Below are 25563 nucleotides of genomic sequence, written 5' to 3'. Positions count from 1 at the left end.
GAAAGTTGTCAGTATAGCAGATAATGGGTAAATGAGATTCTCTACAGAGGTTATATAACATGGGCGGCACAGGACTTTTAAGTATAACAGGTATTTGTGACTCCTAGAATACTGTAAAAAAAGCCATGATTTCTCTCATAGAAATATCTGAACTAGACCTGATTTTTTAAACACAAAAGTTTGCCTACATAAAATTTCTAAGAGTATTAAAATTATGCCCAAGCAGCTTTAGAACAACTATTTCAAAAAGAAATGTAGCCATTTACAGATCTGCTCATGAGAAGCTTACGTCCCAGACTCCTCAGTCTCCCAGGTCACTGAAATAGTATTATTCTCTCTAGCAGACCATACTGAAGTTCATAGCAGGGTGGGTACTTTAAACTGGTAAACAGACAGACCCTTATGCAGATTTTTTTTCCAGTATATGCAGGCAAACATCAGTTTGGCCTCACTGAAAACTGTGGGAAAGTATCTATTCAATACATACCTTGTAGATGTCAGAAAACAGGTGAAAAGATTCTTAATCAGACTCCAGCTTCAGCTTCCAACCACTGTCCCCTGTGAACCTTTGCTGTGTATACTAGAAAGCCTGTTCTCAATGGTTTGGTGTCTCTGCATGTGTTGGCAGATTTTCAGCAGGTCTCCTTCAAACTTCAATTTACACTACTTAAATAGATGGTGATCCCAAAACCTTTCATGATAATGTAGATCTTTTTATGCTGTAAAAAATTTCTGGATTCTTTGTCTAGTTCTTACCATCTCACCATAGAATCCCAGAATGGTGTGGGCTAGAAGGACCTTACAGACCACCCAGTTCCAACCCCCCTGCCACGGGCAGGGACACCTCCCACCAGACCAGGTTGCCCAAAGCCCCATCCAGCCTGGCCTTGAACACCTCCAGGGATGGGGCACCCACAGCTTCTCTGGGTAGCCTGTGCCAGGGCCTCACCACCCTCACAGTAAAGAATTTCCTACTTTTTAAGTTTCCTACTGAATTGAATTGACACAGCATCTAGTAATGATCTGACCATCCCCTAATAAGCAAACCATGGTCCTATTCAAATTATTTCTATGTATATATTTTTATATACCAGTTTAATTAATTCATTAAGATTTTTTTTAGCTGCAGTGCTGTGCTAACAACTCATTGTCAGTTGATCAAGGTCCTTGACTCCCAGGTCCTTAATGAAATTACAGGTTGCCAGGACAAAGTTCATCACCTTGTTATAGACCAATAGAGTTTTTCATTTTCTGGAGGTGCAGTTCTGTTTACTTCTCATTAAAACATACACTATTTAGTTGTGCTCACAGTCTGAAAAGACCCATAATACTCTACACCAGTGGTGTTTTTCTGCATTCTTTTCCAGTCCTCCAGAAATGATGTCACTTACACATATAAACTGTTTTCATTAGTTCATAATGTATTTATGTGGCAGGAGGCCAACAACTCATTCTTGTGCTATTCCAAAGGACTATATCCAAACAAGCAATGATCCCACCTTTCCAAATCCATTTTCACAACTGTCAGTTATTCAGTTTATTAATCCAATTATTGCATGACAAGCTAAATTTATTTGCCACAGGTACTAATCAAACACCTTGAAGAACCCTGATTATATTATATTAACAATCTTACTTCTATCAACCAAACCTGAAATCTGATCAAACCAGATCAAAACTTATATTGATGAGATCAATTTTCCATAAGCTACTTTACCTTTCTTACATTCGTTCTTAAGCAAGTCCCATATCAACCATTCCTATGCTATTTATGATAACTTGTTAATTCTTATAAAATGCTACCATGACAATAGAGTTCTTCCAGTCATAACACCTTATCACCACTGAATATCTGTATTGAATGTTTGTATGTTAATGATTACTTCTGTTTTTAGTAATGATAATTACAATATATAATATTGCTCTTTTTACCTAAAAGATGCCAGTGGTCTTTACAAAGGACATGCACAATCCTCCACCCACACAGTATATCACTGTAAACAGAGGCATGCCATGGAGAAGGGAGAGGCTGGAGAAAGTGTATATATGTACATGTATGTATACACACACATTATACATATTATAATGCATTAGTATATACATTAATAGATATATACATGTATACATTTTATGTATATAAAATATATATAATACATATATAATATATAAATTATTTTTTTTTAATGTAACCTCCACTTAAAAGTGTCCATTAAAGGATGTGGGAGGGAACAAGGTAAGTGATGATCGAAGACACTACAAAATTAGTTTGCTTTGTCTGTTTGCTTCGAGAAGAAAGGACACTAACATTTCCACCAAAACTAATATTTGATAAAAGCCATTCCTAAAAAAAATCATTTTTCATTTAAAAGGTGTTGCTAGTCATTATCCAAGCTGAACTTTGACAAGGATATTGGAACACTCTTCAGAAAAGGGCAGGAGGGTGTAATCATGAACAGTAGGAACCTGGCCTTCTCCTACCGACTGAAGGATGGCATTTCTCACCACACGTTGCCCTTCACCTCATCTGTCATTCATTCAAGAGCAGAAGTCACATTTTTCGAGTCACAAATGCCATCCTACATTCCTCTGGATTTTCTTACGCAATCTCTAGTCCAGATGTTTGCTAAAGCCAAGGTTGCTTTGTTTATATGGCTTGTAGGTACTGCAGGAGAAAATATGACATCTCTTTAACTACACCTGACACTTCTAGAGGTTGATTCACCTTTCTGGAGAGTATAAGTTAATGTCTTTTATCAAAACAGAAATTAATTAGGATGCTGGTTTTGTGTCACAAGAAGAGGCCTCATAGTGAATCAAATTCTGAACTGTCTTAGGCCTTTGGCACTGTTTTTCTAAAATACCGAGGGTCACCCTTTCCTACTATATTTCTGAATCCTTGATCGCAGTAATGTATCTCAATGATCTCAATGGTATTTGATGGTATCTCTTCACCCAATATGGATTCCTTATTAGTGCTGGCTCTGGGCTCTGAAAAACATCATTAAGATTTTTTATCATTTTACTGCCACGCAAATATGCTACAATTGTCAGCAGCAGAACTTCTGTGCATGCAAAGAAAATGGGGGACTTTCAGAAAGGCATAATGGTCTGCCCTTACATGCTGTTAACCCTGAGTTCCCATCTTGGACGTTATTACTCCTCAGAGATCTATAATTCCTCTGTTCTTCCCAACAAATCCCTTTTCACCTTCCAGACAGCCAACAAAGGACAGATTGGCTTTGCTGTAAAGCGTCTGGTAGAAAATTTACTCAAACATAATTCTTCTACAGAGTGATGACAGTCTGTCCATAATGGCATGTTGTCTTGCCATAAATGGATGAGAAGAAATCATGTGTAGAAGTCAGCATGTCTATAGGAATATAACTTAAATACTTCTACTTAATTATGGATAGGGCATAATTCCTTGTCTAAATTCTGAAACCTGTCTTTGAAAAATTCCTCTGATGACCTGATCTTCTTTGAGTTCTTTTGGAGTTGTTGCTTTCTGTCTGCCCTGACTTGTGCACAGGAACATATTTAGTTTTTTCTACTATTTTTTTCTATTTCTGGTATTTCTCTCCAGCACTATATGACTTTCCACATCTTTTTCATTATTAGTTCTTTACCTTTTTTCCCTCCTCTCTTATTTTTTTATTCCATCAATCCTTCCAATTTCTCTCTCTCCCAGTTCTTTTATCCTTTCCCTCTCCATATTTTCTCTTTCCCATTCCTCCTTGCTTTCCTTTCCCCACAGTCCCTTCCTTACTTTTCCTTCACCTTTTCCCATTTCTTTGCCATGTGATTTCCAACCTGCAAAGTGCTATCCCTGCAGGTTCTTGAGCACCCTTTGGTCACCACTAGCCTCTGCAAGCAGGCTCCTCTGGCAGCACAACCTGCCCCAGCCAACTCAAGGACTCCAAAGGCCCTAGGAGGAAATTGCCTTCCAGCAGGAGACAGGTGAGGGTTAGCACTGCCCTGAAAGTTGAAGCAGGGGAGGGTCATTTTGCCAAAGTGGACAGGCTGGCAAGAAGACATGGTGCCAGATGCATGCTGCCTGATTTATTTTCCCCCAATTAAAGCAGCCTGTAGGGAAAGTAGCATGCCAGTATAGTGCATGGGTGTACTGACCCCGCTGAGTGCTTGTTAGCACTCACCATGCTCAGCATTTCCTCTCACTGATTGATAGGACGATACATATGTGTATGGCAGAGCAGATTCATTACAACACATTAGCCAGACAGGCAGACAAATGCCCACAGGGGCAGAAAAAGTCTGTAAGGAATAAATAAAAACTTTATTATTTTTCTTAAACTTCTTTTCCCCAGGCTACATTGAGGAATACTGGAGGAACAGGAGAGTGGAGGGAGCCCAGAAGAGAAAGGGAGTGGCAAGAATTGAAGGAAAAGTTTATTAGCAGTCAGACAAAGGCTTAAAATATTTATTGTTGGATTCAGAGGTTGGATAGTAGCTAGCTCTCTACTTATCTTATTATTTTCCTTCCCAGTGCTAAATGAGAAAGAAAGGGTCAATGCATCAGATATCCAGCTATCAGAACATTCCTGTTGTAACAGCTATGAAATGACTACTTGGCAGCTCCACTTGATGCAGTTTAGCATTCCTCAGTTTAAAAAAAAATAAAAACAAACTAGTACCAGCCTTTATCAACAGCTGCCACCATGTGGTTTCTGAAATACCACAGTTACTTCCAATTTTGACAGAAAGAAATATGGTGGCATCACCTGATCTGTTCAGGAATCTTTTTTAAACATCAGTTCCGCAGTGCACAGCTCACAAGAGATGGTGTGGCTGACGAGAGGCTGCTCTGCAACCCTGCACATGCCCTGTTGAGGCAGAGGAGCGAGCAGCCCATGCAATGCTGCCCCGACACCTGTGTGCAGAACCATGACCACTGTACCAAGCCACTTCCCCACAGCTCTTCCTTGGACTTGGAACTCCAGACCTCAACCCTGGACCACCCCAGGCTGTCAACAGCAGTGCTTGATAACATACATTCATGAACGGCTGACACTAAAAAACATCTGCCAGACATAGATCTACCAGGAGGCAGCATTCCCCCTCTCCACGTGTCATGAGAAGCTGCCTGCCCTTCCATGGGGCATGGGAGCATTCAGCCCCACTCCTGCTCTCTAGCTGCTCCCTAGAAGCACTGTGTGATGCTGAAAGAAACCTCCAGAGCCATTCCACTATCCAAAGGGAGGATGGAGTGTGTTGTCAGCCTTAGATCATTAGAGAGTTGATCCTGAGATTAATGATTCAAGGAGTGTACAAGACCTAGTTAGTTAATACCTCAGCATTTGCTTGCCCTACATAATTTTTAGAAAATGTTAACCCCAACAGTTCTACCCCTCATCTCCCTCCTGGATTTCATTTAGGTGCACTTCAAAATGAGATAATTATATTACAATTAAGAATAGCTTTGTGCAGATAACACAACATTCAGAAATAGGTTTTGTAAATGTCTGTTGATAATATAGGTACCTCTGAGATTGCTGGAGCTTTGTCTGATGAAAAGTGTGTTCCCAGCGGAAAAAAGCCATTGAACCCAGGATACTGTGAAACTGGCATATGGCACTGTGAATAACGTGCATGGGCTTCTTCTTGAGGGTATTTGTCTGTCCACTCTTGATCCCGTAGCTTTCCTCTGAGCTGAAACTGTAGTCCAGTCAGTGCCTGCAGCATTGCTTTATTTCTTCCCTTTCCACTATTAGCAGAGCTGAAAAAATCACTATAAAACACACACACACAAAAATAGAAGCAGCAATTTAATTTCTTGCACAATGTACCTCTACTACTGCAAGAGAAAAAAAAATCCTTAAATATAATACCAAATTAATGTTATGGTTATAGGGCACCCACAAGGACACAATCCCTAACATACCACTAAAAAAAAAAAAAAAAAGATGAGAAGAAACAGTTGGCATTCAGTTAACAATCATGTTTGGAGGTTTGTGACTGACTTTGTTATTCCAAGGGAAGCCAGGTACCAGTCTCTTGGGATTAGGTACAAAGGCGAGAAAAAAGTGGACATGTATGAATCTCAAAGGTGACTGCTGGGTTAATAAAACAGCCTGTTTTCTGTTCACCCACTCTTCCTCTCAGTGTGCAAGTACATTAAAATATGTCAAAAGGAAAGCCATTTGCTGGAGAAAAATAATTCAGCTAAAAGTCAAAATTTCCAGCTGGTATATTGCCTTGGTGTGTGCAAGTGCGCTAACAAAGTGACCCACACTTCTCACTGGATGAAAGTTCGTATCCTCATTAAAGTAGAAACAAACACTTGAAAACAGGAACAACTGCCAGTTAAAAAAAAAAGACCACAATTGATATGAGAAACCTTCATTTTTCCACATTCTGTTTCCTACTTGTTCTATAACAGATAGAAAATATATTTAAGTAAACTCTTGAAAAGTAGTGAAGGTAAAACTGATTCTGTATGCAGTAACCACTCCTGTTTGCTGGAGGAATTGCATTGCTAACAACCATCCACATTATCATTCTGTGTTTAGAAGAAGAAATATTTTCACAGTCCAGTTTCTAAACAGTCACGTATAACACAAGGATTGGTTCCTGCAAAGAGTAACCCTTTCAAAAAATGAATAGCTCAGGGGAAGAAAACTTCATATCAGAATTACTCATGCTAGAAAGGGTTTGTAGGATCAGCCTCCAACCATTTAAAATAATAGCACATTTAAACTGGTGTGTACAGCCTTTGCCCTCAGGAAGCAAAATAAGGCTTGAGAACTATCACTAATTCACTGCAGTGTAAGCATTTATGCAATATGAACAACATAAGACAGGAGATCCTGGTCCACATGCTGGGAGAAAGCACTATCAGATAAACAGAAAGAAAAATGAGGGAAGTGGTACACAAAGATGTGAGCTGGCCTTTTGTTTATTAACTGCTACATGATTTTCTCGGGGGGGGAGGGGGGGAGAAAAAGAAAGAAAAAAAAAATCTCTACTGACTGCAGAGTATGTTACAATGAACGGTCTGAAAAGCAGAGTCACAGAATGGACAAAGTTAGAAGGGACTTCTAAGGATGGAGACCTGAGAGCCTTCCCAGACACCCTCACAATAGCTTTTTTTTTGTCAGTTGTCAGATTGGAATTTCCCCCATTTCAGTTTGTGCCCATTGATTTATGGCCTGTCCCCAGGCACCACCAGCAAGAGTCTGGCTCACAGCCTCTCCCTGTAGCTTACTTGCTCCAAGCCCTTCAGCATCTTCACAGCCCTTTGCTGACTCACTCCTTTGCATCCACGTCCTCCTCATACTGCGGAACCCTGGACTGGGCCCAGTCCTCCAGCTGTGGCCTTCCCAGTGCTGAGCAGAAGAGCAGGATCACACCCTCAACCTGCAGGTGATATGATGCTGCTCCTGGTGGAGCCCAGAAGAGGCTGCTGGCCTGCCTTGCTGTACAGGTTCATTGCTCACCCACTATCCTCCAGCAGGACCCCCAGGGCGTTCTCTGCAGGGGTCCTTCCCAGCCAGTCGTCCCCCAGCCTGCACCAGCACATACACTTATTCCTCCCCAGGAGCAAAAGTTGCCATTGACTTTTTGTTGAACTTCTTGGTACTTCTGTCAGCCTGTTTTTCCAGATTCTCACTCTGAAGGTCTGCACAACCATCTGGTATAATGACCACTCATCCCAGTTCTCTGTTGTCTGCAAGCTTGCAGTCTGTCCCATCATCTGAGCCATTAACGGAGATTTTAAGCAACATTGGGCCCAGTATTGACTCCTAGGGGTCACTATTAGTTACTGGCAGCCAGGTTGGCTTTGTGCCACTGATCATAGCCCTTTGAGCCCAGCATTTCTGTCAGTTTTGAATGCATTTCATTATCTACTCTAGTCCATACTTCCGTTTGTCTATATAGATATTCAGGAAGCAGCTTCAAAGATCTTATTAAAGTAAAACTAAAAACATCCACTGTTCTCCTCTTGTTTACCAAGCTTGTCATGTCACTATCAGGCTATCGGGCTGGTTCAGCATGATTTTGCATTTTCCTTAGCCTTCATTTTGCTGTTCATCTACCTGTAGAAACTCTTCATGCTGTTTTTCATATCCCTCTCCAGATTCAATGTAAAATGGAACTTATGAACTTAGCCAATATTTCAGAGTATATCAACAGGATTTTTTTAATTTGCATTGTCTTTCTGCTGCTTAGAATTTTTTCTCCTATTATGAAAATGCCTGCTTAGTTTTTGTTTTTTGGGTTTTTTTTAAGTGAATTTTACAAACCTGTTAAACCATAATAGCCATTAAGCATCTGTTATGAGCTAGCATGTCATTACATGTCCAAACACATAGCAAAAAATTTTAAGCATTATATAGAATGTTTTAGGTGGTAACTGCAGTATCAGTGGAAAAGAACAAAGCCTTTAAGATCTTTTCTTCTGATCAAGGCTTTGCCAATGCATTTCTTACTGGCTAATATGCACTAATAAACATCACTTCTAAAATTTATTCCAGCAATGTTGACCTCTGCAATTCTGCACTGAGCAATGTCTGAGTGTCCAGAATAAACGTCAGGACAAGGACCTGGCTTTATTCTTTCAGATCTGCTGAGACTGATGTAAATATATCGCAAAGACTACATCACTGCTTCACAGAGAAGCCTCTTCTAGTAGATACAAGCAAAAAAAGAAAGGTGATGAACAGTTTAACTAAGTCATCTGTGCTGATTCAGGAATAAAGAACAGAAACTTGCTATATATCCTAACTGCTAATGCAACTTCTTAGCCTCAAAGAGTAAATGGTTAGGTCTTTTGTACACAGCCCAGCCCTTGTGGTACTGGTGGATGAAAAGCTCAACATGAGCCAGGAATGTGCTCTCGCAGCACAGAAAGCCAGCTGTGTCCTGGGCTGCATCACAAGCAGTATGGCCAGCAGGGTGAGGCAGGGGATTCTTCCCCCTTGCTCTGCTCTTGTGAGACCCCACCTGGAGCACTGTGTGCAGCTCTGGGGCCCCCAGCACAGGAATGAGAAGGAAGTACTAAGAACAAGTCCAGAGGAGGACCATGAAGGTGATCAAAGGCTGCAGCACCTCTCCTACGAAGACAGGCTGAGAACATTGAGGGCATTTAGCCTCGAGAACAGAAGGCTCCAGTACTTAAATGACACCTACAGGAAAGATAATGAGGGACTCTTTATTAAGAATTGTTCTCAACCTGAGCATATCTATCTTGTGCTCTTCTTCTTCTGTCAAAGAAAACTGAATTACGGAGTGCCACTTGCACTTGTACCTGGTGTAATCGCCTCCAGCTTCAGCAGAAGCAGGAGCAGGACTCTGTATCATTGATTCTGCTCCAATACATTCCCTATACAATGCAAAAGATGGCAGGACATCAGATTGTGCCAATATTCTTCTCTGTTTCTGTTAGAAGCCAAGCCCATGATTCAGACAAAAGCCCAGTATCATGGCTGTCTCTTTTATAGGTGGGCATTCAGCATCTTCTAGACTGTTTGTGCCTTGGCTTGGCAGTGTGGACACTGTGTAAAAGCAGAGTAGTGTGAGGGTGACTCAGAGTCTTTGATCCGCTGTGCCTGGATCAATGACCTGCTTTGCAGGCAAGTGCATAGTCAGCTTCATATTAAAGCTCCGCAAAAACCCAAGTCTTCCCATGTTTGAGGAAGGTCACTTTGTTCTTGTGTCTGAGCATGAGACTGCCTAGACCATGCGACTAGCTAGCAGGACTTCCTAGCTGTTCTGCAGTGTGAACAATTTCTCTTCCTTCCCTCACTGGCCCTCCCTACTGTTTAATCCAAACTACTCCAGTGTGGTCACCTGAGACGTTCTCAAATATGAAAATTGAGAAGATGGCTGTGATTACCCCTTCCTGGCCACTGCAGTCTTATCGTGCCTGTTTGGTTGGCACACTTGCATACTAAGAACCTATTCTTACAGTCCTTTCACAAGCAAAACTCCCCACTGACTGGTATGTCTTTGTATTAAAAAATTTACTGGATATGCAGAGCAGCAATTCTGAACAAAGGAGTTTAGCCATTTTTCTTTTAGTTATCCCTTTCAAAAATGCCCTAAGGCAGTCATCTATTTCAGTCAATGGAAGGCTGAAAATGTTCAATAAAAAAAAAAAAAATCTATTTTTGAGCAATAAAAACATAAAAGACATCTAAAACCATAGATAATATTTTTGTACACATTGAGGACCATATTTCTTCACAAATCATTGACTTTTTTTTAACTCTTTGTTTGCCAACTTTTTGCCTGGAGCAACATTTGACAGTGAAGAAATCCCTGCTAATAAAGGAATGAACACTTATGATCCCTTAGTTATGCTGGTTGGAGGATAGTTACATACAAATCCAATTTAGAAAAGACATACAAGGCATTTCAAGTATATTCCCCTTTATAAAAGTTTCATTTATCTCAGCATTTTTTGCAATTAAAAAAGTAAAAATCAAGTTAAACAGTACTTTAAAAATAAAATTCAACTTAACTTGCATCATTTGTACAATACTTTACAAATAGAATTCCAATGGAAACAATATATATATATATTGTTGGGTTAAAATTAAAAATATATATATTTAAGAGTAAAAACCTCTCATAAGAATTTTGTGTGAAGATTATGCTTAAATTAAAGCTAAATATATATTGGTTTTGAAATATTCAGTCAGTATATACAAAGGACCTTAACTCTGATCTGTAGCAATGCAAATGAAAAAAATGCATATTTATGTTGAAGGCAGTACAGTTTTCGTGGCTCCAGAAAAGATTAAATTGATTTTAAAAATTTCAATACCATTTATGTAACTCAAAGTCAGGCTTTTATTATTATTATTATTATTTCTAGTTTAAGTAAAATATAAGATAGAGAAATCCTGCAAAAAAAGTTTTACATTTTACAAAAGGGTACGGGAAAATAAGTAGGATGAGTTAGAATATGAAATGATGAAGATAATGAACAAGCAGGCTTACTTGAGAATTGGAAGGTTGATTCAGTAAAATAGAATTTCATCAGTGTGTAAAAGGTATATTGGTGCAATAAAAGACAAGAATGAGAACTGGTCAAAGAACTGCATTAAGCTATAAAGGGGATGCCCATGAGATTTGGAATTACATATCCAGATGTATCACGTTATGACTCAGGCAAAAGCCTTGCTGTAGAACATTAACAGCTGACTACCATGCCTAGAATAATCTAATGAGTATTATGCATAGTTTTGAGCAGCCTATACCAGAAAAAAAAGAATTAAGTTGAACAGCAAACTTCAGTAAGAGACTAAGGGACTGAGTTACAAAGCAAGCTGGAAAGAATTACATGACAAATACAGGGCCTTTTACATGATGTATGTGAAAAATATGAACACCGGGAGATAAATTATTACAAGAAAAAATAAGTTACCCTTGTCATTATGGTGATATTAAGAATATTAAGTAGAATATCACTATCACACAAGTTCTCTATAGACAATATGAAGCAACAAGGATACACTGTCCCAGAGAAAGTGGTATAACCCCCTTCATTTGATTCGTTTAAATAGAGAGTTGGCAAAATATTAGTGAAGTTATTGTACAGTAGGTCATGAACCTGTATTGGCAGGGGATGGACAAAATGACCTAGAAGGTCTTTTCCCTCTCATACTTCTTTGATTCTAAAAGGCTCTAAGTCAGATGCTTCCTTCATTTGTCTACAAGATCCACAGAGCTCAGAGCTACCACAGAGAGACCTGTAAGGGTGAAAGTAGGCTTGGCTAATAAAATATCAGAAGCCCATAACAGTTAAGAAATTCTTTCCCTTTTATTGTTATAAATATATACGTATCTTTTTTTCAGCATTCAGTATGAACGTCTGCACAGAAAACTAAATTTTAAGACACTGAAAGGCAAAGTAAGTGTAGAGGTCACTACAGCAAACGAATCAGGCTGGAGTAGCAGCCAGGAAATGTACAGTCCCCTGCCATTGACTTCTTGAAAATGCAGGTCTTACATGTACAGCAGTAACAGGATTTCGTGCATAAACATGTTTTTTTCTTGATTGTTGTTCACATAGAAACAAAGATCCTACCAAAAGCCTCACTGCTGTCTGGCTAGTTCCAGTCTTTCCTTAATTATTGTCAGCGTTAGAAAATAATGCTTGTGAAATAACTTAGACCCAAAGAAATCTATAACATTTGAAGGTATTCAGGAAAATTCAGTGCCTTGATGGAAACTAAAAAACTGTTTTTTTTTAAACACAGTGATATTAATACATGCAGCAGTATTAATATCATGTTGAAAAACAGCAAAAAGTTGTGGTAAATGGTCAGTTTTCTCAATGAATGTTATTAGCAAAATCCCAGAGGTTATCACTGGATGCACCAAATGTTCAGAAATAGTCTGTCAAAACTGTAGAGTGGGAAGTAACACAATTTGTTGGTTATCGAGAGTGGTATAAGTGAAGGGTCCGGTGACACTGCCTGAACAGTTAAAAAAATGGCAGATGAAATTCAATGTCAGAAAAAATATAGTGATGTACTTAGGGGAACACATCTCTAACTGTGTACATTATTGGCATACACTCTTATGAAACTAGCTGCTACAATTTAGGAAAGGATTTTGAAGCCAAAAGATAATTCTATAAAACACTAAGTGCAATGGTTAATAGCAATCAAACAAACAGACAGAGTATTAGAAACAACACAGAAAACAAGGCAATGTCATGGCCTAAATTCACAGTGTATCCATGCCTCAAATACTGTCATTCTTGTCTATCCATGTAGAAACAACACAGCAGCAACAGACAAGGTGTTAAAAAGATAAATGTAGGTAGCTGAAAATATACCATGGCTTCATGAGAATCAAGTTAACAGAAAGATCCTCCATCCTGAAGGAAAGGCATCTCAGAAAAGACATGATAAAGATATGTACAAAACCTGCATGGCACAGAGAAGGTGAAAAGAAAATACTTTGTACTTTTTGTCAGTTAAAAAATAGAACCATCATGTCCATGACGAAATGATCACAGGGCAAGATCAGAACAAACAAAAGGAAAAAATGTCAGTGATATCTAAACTGTGGTACTTTTTGTCAGAGGATTATAGTGAGAGGAAAAAGTTACATAGGTTGAAAAGTCATTGTGATAATTAATGGAAAAACATCAAGGACTATTAATTGCAAAGACACCACACTCCTGGCTCAGGAATTAGCTGAGCCACAGATTACTTGAAGTTGGGATTGTTTCCTGGAGAAGTATGATCACTTCCTGGAGATATCTTTTGACTCTTTTCTAGGCTTCTACTACTGCTAGCTGTTGGAGACAGGGTACTGAGCCAGAAAAATACCTGGTGCAATCCACTACAGCAAATTACTACATCTTATCATAAACCCGAAAAGAGCATCTCTGGGGAGATGGTGTTGTTTCCCTTGCAATGTACATCATTAATATTTTTAATTAAACTAATTTATTAATCTGGCTCAACTGCACCAGAGCAATACTAGCCTTACCAAAGATATGCGTATATATATATATAATATATATATATTAGTATATATATATATTAATAGCTGCTGAAAATCCCTTAGGTAACCAGTTGTCACAAATTTCATCAAGTTTTAATGTTAACACTAGGCCAGGAAAATAATTTGGTTTCTCTTCCAGAATGAACTTTTGTGTCATATCTGTAGATCCTTAACAAGCTATGCAGCTTCTGCTTTCTCTGTGCCATAAAGAGAGCACAAACCAGGAATGAATTGGCCTTGACATAGCTTTCAAAAACCAGAAAAAGTGTTGTACAGGAATCACTAAAACAAAGAGAGATTAAAAATAAGTGTTTCTTGCCTTTTTTTAGAAAATGAAGATGCGTGCTAAATTCAGAGCACAGATAGTATAAAACACATTATTCCTTATAAAGATACATTTTCCTAGTAGCAGAGCAACTTGGGGCCCATCAATGTTCATTTTTTCTGTATTTTTTTTTTAATTTATTTATTGTTCTTGTTTGGGTGTGAGGTTTTTAGTGGCACAGTCACCTTAGTGCTAGGCTTACATTAATATATTTATACCTCATTCTAACCCTAAGAGGAAGGATGACTGCTTTAGCTATTGATGGGTAAAGTGACTAAGACCATTGTGTGATTTGGGGATGAAGATAATGTCCAGAGTCCCACAGGGAATCAATGGCAACATCAGGAGCTCTGCTTCAGTATGCATAATCTCATGAAATCCAATTCTGCATGTCTTAGTTGAAGTTCCATGAATATTCTCAGATAAAACAAAGAATAAAACATTGGTTTTGTCATTATAAAAGTAGTAAATGTCTCAGCCTCATGTTTCCTCTCAAAACTAATATTTTTTTGGAAAGAAAGCATCAAACAGGAAACACATCAGAAGACTAATAGGCATTGCATTTCAAGAAGGAGTCTTTAAATGTTTTCAAAATTATATTGGGGGGAGATTCAGTAGGAGTAGCTTTTATGTTGAGGATAATGTGGTCCAACCCTGTCAGAACTTAATAACCCCACTGAAATCTTCTCCTGTTCTCCATGTCACTGCTAATGGTATTCAGTAATAGCATAACACCACAGAAACCGCATGTAAGGAAGAGGTAACATAAAACAACAAAGCAGCAGATAAATTGTCACGTTACAACATATATTAGGTTTCCAGAACCCTTTTTTTTTTTCCTAAGCTAGTGCTTAAAGCTGTGTACTAGTTGTGTACTAGTGCTTACTAGTGCATATTTGTGAACCTGCCTAGTAACCTCTAGGGTATTTTTCTGGCCAACCCCAACTTTGCAGAGACAAAGATGTGGCAGCTTGGGCTGAACATGGAAATACGCTCACAGGATAGTCACAAAGTCTTCTGCAAGTCGAGTTATTTTGTTCTATTTTCCAATGTATAACTAGAAAATTCTTATGTCACTAGTATTATCTTAAGAAGGCATAGCCCACACTGCTTTGGTTTTATATAGCAATGTTCTTTTCAACTTCTGTTGTGTTATTTGAATGTGTACATGCAAATTCATGCAAAAACATGTACACTTTCCCCCCAAGCTAAAATGCATTAGAGCCACCAGTGGTTACAATGTAATCTACATTTATTAGCTAACATAATCTTGTGGTATAAATCCAAATAGCTTGCTTCCATAGCAGAAGTCTCATTGCCTTCAGTAGGGCATGAGCTCCTCAGTCAATAAAAGGTTTTGAAAATTCCACCTCAATGTGTCTTCCTGCCTTTGGAATCAATAACAGATACAGGATTACAGGGCAGAGCACCCCAATAACTTTTCTGAAGGACCATTTTATCATGGTAACAGACAACAGAAATTCTAGCTGTAACTAATATAATTAATGGACGCCAACTCTGAATGCCTTTATCTGTCACGGTATTTGCCAGGGTGGAGGCTGTTCAGAACCTCCCAGGAGTTTTAGCTCCTCAGAGTGTTTGTCCCCCAGTCCTTGACATTAATCTATTCTCTATACTACAAATAAATAAATAAATAAAAATAAAATTAAAATAAAATAAAATAAAATAATAAAATAAAATAAAATAAAATAAAATAAAATAAAATAAAATAAAATAAAATAAAATAAAATAAAATAAAATAAAATAAAATAAAATAAATAAATAAATCTTATTTTAAATGAGACCACCTACCTCTTAGTCTAAAATTCATGTTAAATTTTCCACATTCTTTTTTCTCCTATATTTTCTTCTTCCTTATATTTCTTCCCATAGAAAATATCTTCCTATATTTTCATCTTTTCTATATTTTCTATCTACATATATGGAAATGTATCTGTAAATTCTACTTGGGTTTTTTGCAATCATTTCATGAATCACTTCTTGCTATCTTATACAGTAGCAACACAGCTCATAACTGAGAAACATTGCCTTACAGCACTCAGAGTGGAAATGAAGATGGTGCATGACCAATTAGTATATTAAAATGCTCATTAATACTGTCATTTTTGTTAATGAAAACATTAGGGAATATGAATATGAAGTATAGGCAACTCTTCAAATATTTTGTAATTGTTGTAAATGATTAGACTGGATATTGACTTTGAATTTGATTGTGAATTCTCTTTTTAGCTTGGAAGGGATCCGTTTATACGCTGAAGGTTAGGTTTCGAGCCCATGAAGCCAAAACCAGATCTGATATTTATCAGTTCAATGGCAACTCTCCTGTGTGAGGGCTGCCAGGGGACAAGATGATCCCACTCCACTGTGCAGTTCTGCCTTCAGGAGGGGGCTCCTCAAGGCTATTTGAAGGAAACAAATTTCACCAGCAATCTAGCTTTCAGAAATGAATGATATAGCTCTTTAATTTAGGTTATTATTTCTTTCAATTTATATAATTCACTAATCAATACAGCTGGTTATGTTTGAAAACATACAAACATGCATATTAATAATACAGCTTATAGGGATGCATGCTTAAAGAAATGCATAACTGCATTAAAAAAATAATGCCCTCCACCACCTATAATAAATAAACATATGTTGCTTTCATTAATACACTTGGTATTGTTAAAAGGCAAAAGTGTCGTGTCCAACCCAGACAGATGGAAGAAGTAACCTGTCTTTCCTATGTTTTGACACTATGTCATGCAGTTCCCGATTCAGCAAAGCAGCAGGGTTTGTTTACTTGAAATGCCATGGGCTATATGTGGCAGAGAGGTAGTGAGAAAGGCTCCAGACAGCCCTCCCCATCTCTCTTCCCAGAGCTTACCTCACAAGGTAGCCCATCTTTGCTGACAGTCTGCACCCATCTTCTTGATCAAAACTAGGCGGACTGCCAGGAACACCAACTCTGGATCCCTCTGGGGATCATTGTCTTAGCAGAACACATATGACCTGCCCAGGCCTCCCACAGGCCATCAGTGGACACCTCAGCACTGACAGCACAGTAACACACAGCACAGAAGCATCTCATTAATGTGTGGTACCCTCCGGAGCTCCACTTTCATCCAGAAGCTTCCACTGCTATGATGCTGGGGATGCCTCAGCACCACGAGGATGGGGACTGGCTGCTTCCCGATCCAAGCTGGGCCTGCTGCAGCTCTGGCTGTCTCTTCAGTATGGACCCTAAGGCCTCCTGTGCCATGTAATGCAGTGTTCTTCATGATCTGTGATCAAATAAGGGTCTTCTGGATAAATTGAATGTTCATAGACCTTTTAATACACTTCAGCTAGTACAGAGTACAGAGTACAGATCCAGATTAGGTAATTTTGACAGTTTCTCCTTAACCAAAGCATCTGGAAAGGTTGGACTTGGTGCTTGGGGCATGGTTTAGTGGGTGACATTGGCAGTAGGGTGATGGTTGGACCAGATGATCTTGGAGGTCTTTTCCAGCCTTAACGATTCTATGATTCTATGATTCATTCCTAAAGCAGATATGAATCCATTGAGCTCAGTAACTGTACAGCAAATCATGTTATTTCATAAAACAAGCAAAAAAAAAAAACAAAAAAAAAACATAACGAGTTTAATTTTTTTTTAATTAAAAATTGTTTTTTGAAGAGAGAATAAATCAGATTGCACTGTAACCACATAACTTGAGGGAGTAAAGCATTATGAAAAAAAAATGCACATTACAAACAAAAATACCTTAATTGTTTGCAACAAGTCACAACACTTATTAGGAGATGTATCTCTGAAGAATACATACGGTTGTATTTTACACCAAATATTAAACTTTTCAGTGCCAAATGTTGAGGGAGGAGGGGAAGAGGAAACAATGCCAAAAAGAATGAGCAAATATGGTTGATAAAGGCTGCCAATTACATGAATAGCTATGTCCTCGTGTCCTAAAGAGGCCTTGAACTCTGATACATTAAAAGTGATCTTTGTATATGAAAAAATAACAGGTCATCATGCTCTAGACCATGTGGTAGCCTGGCAGCAGCCCAGCACAGGTACTGAGAGCAAGGCAGAATCCTGTCATCCTCACCTTTTTACTGAAAACTCTGTAATAAGGTGTGCAGCAGACCAGCTACCAGAAGCACAGTTGCTACATATTAAACAAGATTAAGAGCATAAAAATTCCTCCAGCAGTCAGCCTAAACTACACAGTGTGAATACCTGCTGGCCAGTTTTAAGTTCCTGACATTTTCCAACTTTTCAATAGTTGGCTTTCCTGCTTCTGAGTTCTTCTCTATTTCCCTGTCTCTGTACCAAGGGGAGCCCTGGAAATGAAGCTGAATCTTCTCTTTGATCTTGTTTTTGTGACCTCCAGCAGGCAAAAGATCAGCTGCACAAAAATTGTTTCTTAGTCTCTGCAAATATATGCTGGAGCAATGCTCAAAGGGATACAACAGGTTTGTCATTACAGTTTAACAAACCTCAAGAGATTATACACAATATACAGCTATTTAATCTAATAATCTGGAATTTAAAATAAATAATCATAAGAGCCTTCTGATTCCCAATAGTCTGCTGGGTAAATGTAAAGTACCACCTCCACGTCATGGTAGCACAGTTACTTTTCAAGTAAAGAGCTATACAAAGCTTTAACACTGACTTAATGTTTTTTCCCATAACCTTGTTCTCAGAAATGATGATGCTACTTCTACAGAAATGTTCACTTGTATACAAAAATTAGCTTGTGACCATGTCCAGGAATGAGAGAGAAACTGTCATTAGTTCAGAAACAATCACACAAGTTAAAAATTTCAGACAATCTAAACAAAATTTATTGCCAGAGTATATAGATATTTTTGAAAAGTTTTAGTGCAGCCCAAATATTTCCACCTAAATGTTTCACAATAATTTGTATTCTAATTTAACAACTTTAGGCACTGAGCATAACATCACCTTTTGAGGGTGCCCTATCCTGACAAATTTATTTATTTGTGATGTCTTTCTGCTGGCCTTAGATCTCTTTTCCCTCATGGTAGGTGCTGATATAGGGAGATGCATGGATAAACTCAGTGCTGAGTTATATTATGCAGTGAATGCTGATATATACTTCTGCATACAGAGCTCACTTCTCAGGACACTTGATATCTCATAATTCTACTCTGATCTATGATGTTGTAAAAATGATATATGCTATTTTGCTGCTTCCTTACAAGAAAGTTATAACATCTGCAAAAAGTGTCAAACTTTAACCTGGACAAAATTATGAATATCATTTTGTGAATACAGCAAACCACTTTAGGGGAATAAAAACCTGATGTTTTTACCTTCCTTTAGTTATACAAGCTTCATTTTTGCCTTCTCAACTCTGAAGAGTCATGGCATATGTAGAGAAAATTGTCTCCCCAGGTAGCTGAAAAGACTTTGGGATTGTGGCTACTATACACAGTTTCTTATTACTCATATTCAGAGCTCAGATGGTGAACAAGGGTTTACATGCAGGGCACACATCCTGGTTTTAAAACTTGGATATGTGTCTGCAAAGGTGACAAAAAGAGAAACAGAAAAATGTCTGAAACTTTTTCTTTAATATAGGTAGGACAATTTTCTGCAGCAGGATTGGAAGGGTATACAAACAAACGCCACCTCTCTCCTCACAGCAGATGATGCTGATGTGGTATGTGTGTGGCAACAAACTAGCCAGCAGTCAGCCACAGACTGAGACTCAAAGTTCCAGAGAAGAGGATCAAACCTGCTGCCTACAGACAGCTAAAACCATTTAAATGAGTCCAAAGACCAGGACGTAAAATCGTAGTGATGAGACTTTAATAAATGCCACCACCGATGCATAGTTGCTATGCTTAATCTACCAGTTTGAGTATGAAATTGGCAGCATCAGGCTAATGGTGTCAGTTATGAGGATCTGGTACATTCTTTACATGTTTCATTATTTGCTTTCCCTCTGGGTCTCTCTCTTCTCTTTTTATTCTCCCTGAGTAGTATTATTTCCATGCTGGACTGGCAAGGATAACAGGACGATACTTTCTACTCAGTTTCCCTTTTGTTCTTCTTTTGGGATACAGTTTATTTTCCCATAACTGCCACAAAACTGAAGTTTGGCCTACTAAATTACTGAGTCTTATGACAGAGTAGAAGGCCATTTACCTTCACATACCAGGGCCCCTTCAAGCACCGTGCTGCCCTTGCCTCATTGCACTTTGACTGTCTATTAGGTTGCTTCTATTAGATTTCTAAAAGATTTTCTCCTCTTTCACCTTTCAGCCTTTGAGCATGAACCATCAGGGCTGCATTGAAGCAACATGCAGAGGGGCCCTGAGGACAAGCAGAATTACTCTGGAGAGAAGACCAAATGCCATCCAGCTGCTCTCTGCTGAGGGAACTAGAGTTCAGTGCTCCTGTCCTGATGCTCGAGAAACCTTGGACCTAATTAAGTGATTGATTACACACATGCTGTTGTACCATAAGTAAACATCAAGGTGTCAATAGAAGAATTGCCAGTCACTGAGGTCTTAAGATTTATTCTGTGTTATTTACAGCTGCTCTTTTTTTACAGAATGCTGTAATTTAAGATCCCCCATGCTCATCTGCCTCAAGGTGTCTATCAGTAATGGGTTCTTTATGGAAATACACTTTAGAATGGTCTCTATCATTTATGAACAAAACAATTCCTTCTAAGGGAATTGTATGTGTGTACTCAAAACCAGAGTATGTTTTATGAATAAATTACTTAAGCAAATGATTTATGGATATGGGAGTCATTTTTAACAATGCTAATACAAGACAACCTGTGATACGTAGCAACATTTTACAGCACTGTAGAATAGGTCAGGAAGTGAGAAACCCCACATATTTTGTTACAATAGCAAAATCTAACCAATTCATCTGGAGTTTGGTTAAGACACAGCACCTAGCATTCCTACTCCTGCTAAAATTGCTGTGCAATCTGTGGTGATTACAATGAAACACAATCTTAAATTTATGTTTCATCCAAAAAATAACTCAGCAACACATAAGGTCTCACGACTTTCTGTGGTAGCACTTGTAATTTCTTAACATAACAACGAACTTACCATTGCAAAATCACTTCCATACCAGCTTACAGCACCTAGACAGGACTTCCATATCTCTCACTTATATTCATAAAATACCTTTCATAAGTCCTGACAAGGTCCGAAAGCACGCATGGCATGATAACACAACATGTTATTTTACACAGTGCACAGCAGTGTACATAGAAGTAAATGGCTGCTTGTCAAGCACTGCTCAGTGGTACTTAAATGGAATGGTTCGTTTTCACTTAGTTAAGATGTTAAGGAGCAATCCAATACGTGGTGTATACTGGATTTAATCCAGCAATACTAATACACATGGGAAAAGTTGCTTTGGTACCAACGGATATCTTCTTTAGTACCTGTAAACACTTTGAGTGAAATCTTCATAGAAGTAATTTTAAGCAACATGCTTATGTAAGCATACCTGAAGTCACTTGCCAAATGAAAGAATATCAAATATTTTTGAAAACTGTCTGAAAACAGACTACAGTTTGTACCAAGTTTCAATTAAAAATATAAAATATTTGCATGAAAATTGATAGCAAATTACTAATAGTGATGCAAATACTCAAGTAATAATAATACATAATATTAGTTATATGCGCATACCATGACATTTATAATCTTACATAGATTTTAGTTTACATATCATTCTATTTTAAGGACATCTTTTTGTCACTGAATGAAGAACATCACCTGATCCTGATAAAAAAAAAAAAAAAAAAAGACAATAATGCTTTTGGATATTGCTATGGGTTTTGTTTTTTTTCTTTATCCAAAAAAAGATTTTGACAGCTATTTTTGACAGTTTAAACTCTGATTACAGCAAAGGATTATATACATTTTTTCCTAGATTATATATGTTTACTTTATGATTGTCTAAAACAGTGGTTTTCTGTTTGTTCGCTTGCTTCAAAAATTACATTTTTATTTATCAAAGGATAAGTTTTTGTTTTCTTTATATGAGTACAAATCTGTTGCAGTCAGTAAAGTTATTCGTTTAATATAATGGCATTTAATTCAGGAACATGGTGTAGTGTCTTGTTTTATGGCAGTTACATAAAAGTTTCCAGGAACTGCCCATGTTTGCTGCCTACAATACTATTGCATTAAACAGAGAATCATTGATACTCTAATTATAAAAGCATACTTACTAGTAAAACTGCTCCAGGATTTCTACATCACAGCTTATCCAGTGAATCAAAGATTCTTTTCTCCTATCATGTTGATTCGCAAAACTTACACTTGTCATTACTGCCTGTAGATGTAGTTTGGGATAATTGAAAGCAAAATTCAGAATTTCAGAATCTCCTTTTCCTTCCTCTCTCTTTTTTAACATTTACTTTTCAATGCTTTGCTTACAGTCCTGTAACAAATACTGCTACCATGCTGGCTAAAAACTCTATGCATAACAGCTAATTGGCTATCTAAGACATCTTCTTTCAGTGAGCAATGGTCACTGAATAGAATACAGTGGTATTCTTGGAAAGGAAAAAAAAGAGAAGAATAATGGGCACTAGAATGACAATACAAGAAGAGGAGAAATCTCAGATTAGCCCAAACTCCCAGGCCCTAATCACTGTCAGAAGAATCTGGTAAATCAAGGAAAAAGACATCAATCCATTCAAACAGGATTAAAGGTTTAAACTGAAAACCAACAAACTTATTAGTCTTTGTGGGATAAATTTGCATTGGGATTTTTTAGAGGTGAAACAGGACTAAAATATTTCAAAATGCTTATTTAGTGCCTCGTGAAAGAGAAGAATACAATGCAACAGAAAATAAAATCAATGCAAAACCTGAAGTAAACTGGTTCATGGGAGAATGTTTCAGGGTGCAATGACCTGATAATTATCAATATTTAAAGCTGTAAGATTAATGGCATAAAATTATTTACTAGTAAATTGTATTTGTCAATGACATCATGCCTTTGTTAATAAATACATGCATGTTTCTTTTGTAAACTTTCAGTATTTCAGTAATGATTACACATTATAGAAGGTGTACAGTTGCCAACACTTTTTCACACCTGAAAAAAAAAAAAAAAAAGCTGAGCAAAACCACTATGACAGAGATACAGAGATTTCTTTTCTGATTACACAAGAGAGTTACCAAATTCATTTTCTCCCTTTATTTGTGGAAAAGAAAGAGACTGGTAGCATACAGAGTATTTTATATTATCATTTCTTCTCTTAACATAGTGATTATAATTTAAAAGAATATGAAATGAAAGAACTACAATAGAATTTCTATGGTACAAGCAATAGTCCATCTACACCAGCTTTGTATCATTGTTGCTGATGCTATTCCAAATGAAATTTTATTACAACTATTCTAAAAAAGAAGAAGGGCTGGTTTGTAATACAGCTCTTTCTATTTTAATGAACTGACAACTAAGTCAAGTTTTTAGCCAAATTATTAACTAGAGCACCTGATTCATGAACCTCATTTGACATATATCTGTGTTCTTAACGTTGGAAACCTTTGAATAAAAGGTCTAAAAATCAAGATTTTGATCCTTGTTTCTTCCACATGAGCAATTGTTTATTAGAATCAAATACCACTATCGACTGCTAGTTACTGGCATTTTTATAATTATTAGCAATCCTGAAGTTATTCTAGTTTTGAGGTTTCTGCTAATGATGCCCATAACTTAGAATAATTATTTGACTTAACAGTGTCTTCACTTTGCTAATGGTTTCTCTAAATATCCTCAAGGAAGCTTTTTTCAAATAACTACACTGTATTATAGATCTTATTTATTATATTTACAGTGGGCTTCTTCAACCCTAGTCAGTACATATGGTACATCACAAATTTAAATAATGACATTCTATGTGTTATTGGGCTGGGGATACTTGACCTGGAATGCCATTAACTTAACTTATACATTTTAAAATCATGTTTGAAATGCTGCAAAACTAAGATTGTAGTGAATTTAATTTCAAAGTCATTTTGAATGTCCTTTCAAACTGTATGTGGTAATCCTTGATTTTTGCACTGATGCTAAATGTTAATGAACAGAGCCACAGTGTACCATTTCACCTAGAGGAATGAAAACATTAAAATCTCTTTAGAAGACTGAATAAAACTTTATTTTATAAATATAATCCTTGTTGAAGCTCTACCATTTCACTGTACTTTTGAAATAAGGGCACATGGAAAATATGGAAGAGTTCCTTTGAGATAGCTAACTAAAGCTACAAAATGAGCACGGTACAGTATTTCCAAGGAACACGGTTCAAAAGTTGTACGATTACTACTAAGGTTGTTTTATTCTTTACCACATTTGGAACAGGAAGTCTGTGTTGTTCTTGAAGAATTCTGAAAAGCAATGTCACAGTCTGATGACCTCTTCTCCTCATTAAAACGTTCCCAAAGACAGCTCTCTGCATGATGTTTTGTAGCTTCAGCAGCCATGAACTAATTTGTACCTCTTATTTTGATCATGCACTGGTGAAAGAACCAAACAATATTTTTCTTTAAACACAGAGAGGTCTTTCAACAGCTCAGCATGCACTTCTACCCTCTTTTTAATCTTGGAGCACCTATTTATTTGCTCTTTTCACCACTAAATCTTCTTTGCTCCTTTCTGCCCCCCTGCAAAGCTGCTAGTTAAAATCTTCAGTGTTTTTCTTCATAAGCCTAAACCATTAGAAGGGTATTACCATAAAAAGGGAGACAAGGACTTAGAGACATGGTGCATCAAAATTTGCATTTCTAATTTTTAATCCAATTAAACTAAAATAATATTTATTTAGCTACAACCTTTCAATAATGGGTATAAATTCACTAAAGCTAATCGAAAATTTTCTTCCTGGAGGAAATTAGTTATAGGTGTTCACTGCAATAACTGATTGGTTCTGCATACTGAGTGTCTCCAGATTTTGCTTACAGGTAATCAGTATTCAGCTAGTTGATGTGTTTATTTTGCATACCTTCTTTTTTTGTGCGTGCAATTCATTATGCAAGTCATATTTTTTTTGCTCTACATAGTGGATTCAGTGTATGCAAATTGTTATAAGGTACTGTAAGGGCATTATCTTTTAAAGCATAAGGCATATACCTGCTAAAGAAGGCTGTATGGGTTGGCATTATTTGCACTACAATGAAGTGCGTTTTTATCAGACAGCTACTGAATAAAAATATATGCTATTACTAGTATTTCACTTTCAATCAGTACATTTTTATCAGTTTTGCTGTTTGTGTACTAAGTACGCATTTGTATATCTTAACCTACCTAAACCCACAGAGAGCCTGGTTCTGCTCCCATTGATTTTGGTCCAAGTAATGAACTCAGCACTTCTTTAACCCTCTCTCTGTCATGTCTAGTGAAGAGAGGGGACTTCATAGAGAGAAAGTACTAAATTTTGCCATTTAAGGGGAGAAAAGCTCAGTGTTCTGTCTCATGAGCCCAAGGATAGCAGCAAGATGGGAAATTCCTCACCCAGTAAAATGCTTCCCTGTGCTCCTGTGCCTTCTGTGTGTATATGTCTGACAGGGGCCACTCTACACTTGAGCAACCCCCCTTCAGTGTAGGGATTGTGACAATGCTGCTATTGGGGCATTATATATGGGCATCTGAAAAGACATCTACTTTTCTTGAGGGAAGTCTGCTATAAAACCCCTGTCATCCTATCTCCTCCTGGCTATCTCTGCTT

The 25563-nt window shown here is 37.6% G+C and overlaps 1 protein-coding gene across 3 annotated transcripts in view; it reads right to left on the bottom strand.

Moving 5' to 3' along the window:
- The window catches only part of TFEC (transcription factor EC), a 148983-nt gene that overhangs the window by 100912 nt on the left and 22508 nt on the right, over positions 1 to 25563 (bottom strand). For all 3 annotated transcript variants that reach the window (XR_014575006.1, XM_083809723.1, XM_083809725.1), the window contains exon 2: positions 5500 to 5746. Coding sequence is in view for 2 of the 3 variants with exons in the window: in XM_083809723.1 (XP_083665849.1) it covers positions 5500 to 5700 (201 nt within the window). In the remaining variant the exon portion in view is untranslated. The remainder of the gene's footprint in view (positions 1 to 5499; positions 5747 to 25563) is intronic.

This window comes from Anser anser, assembly GCF_964211835.1.
Source record: "Anser anser genome assembly, chromosome: 1".
NCBI classification, from domain to species: Eukaryota; Metazoa; Chordata; class Aves; order Anseriformes; family Anatidae; genus Anser; species Anser anser.
The sequence above is the reverse complement of the archived record's forward strand: the minus strand, read 5'-3'. Positions and strand labels throughout refer to the sequence as shown.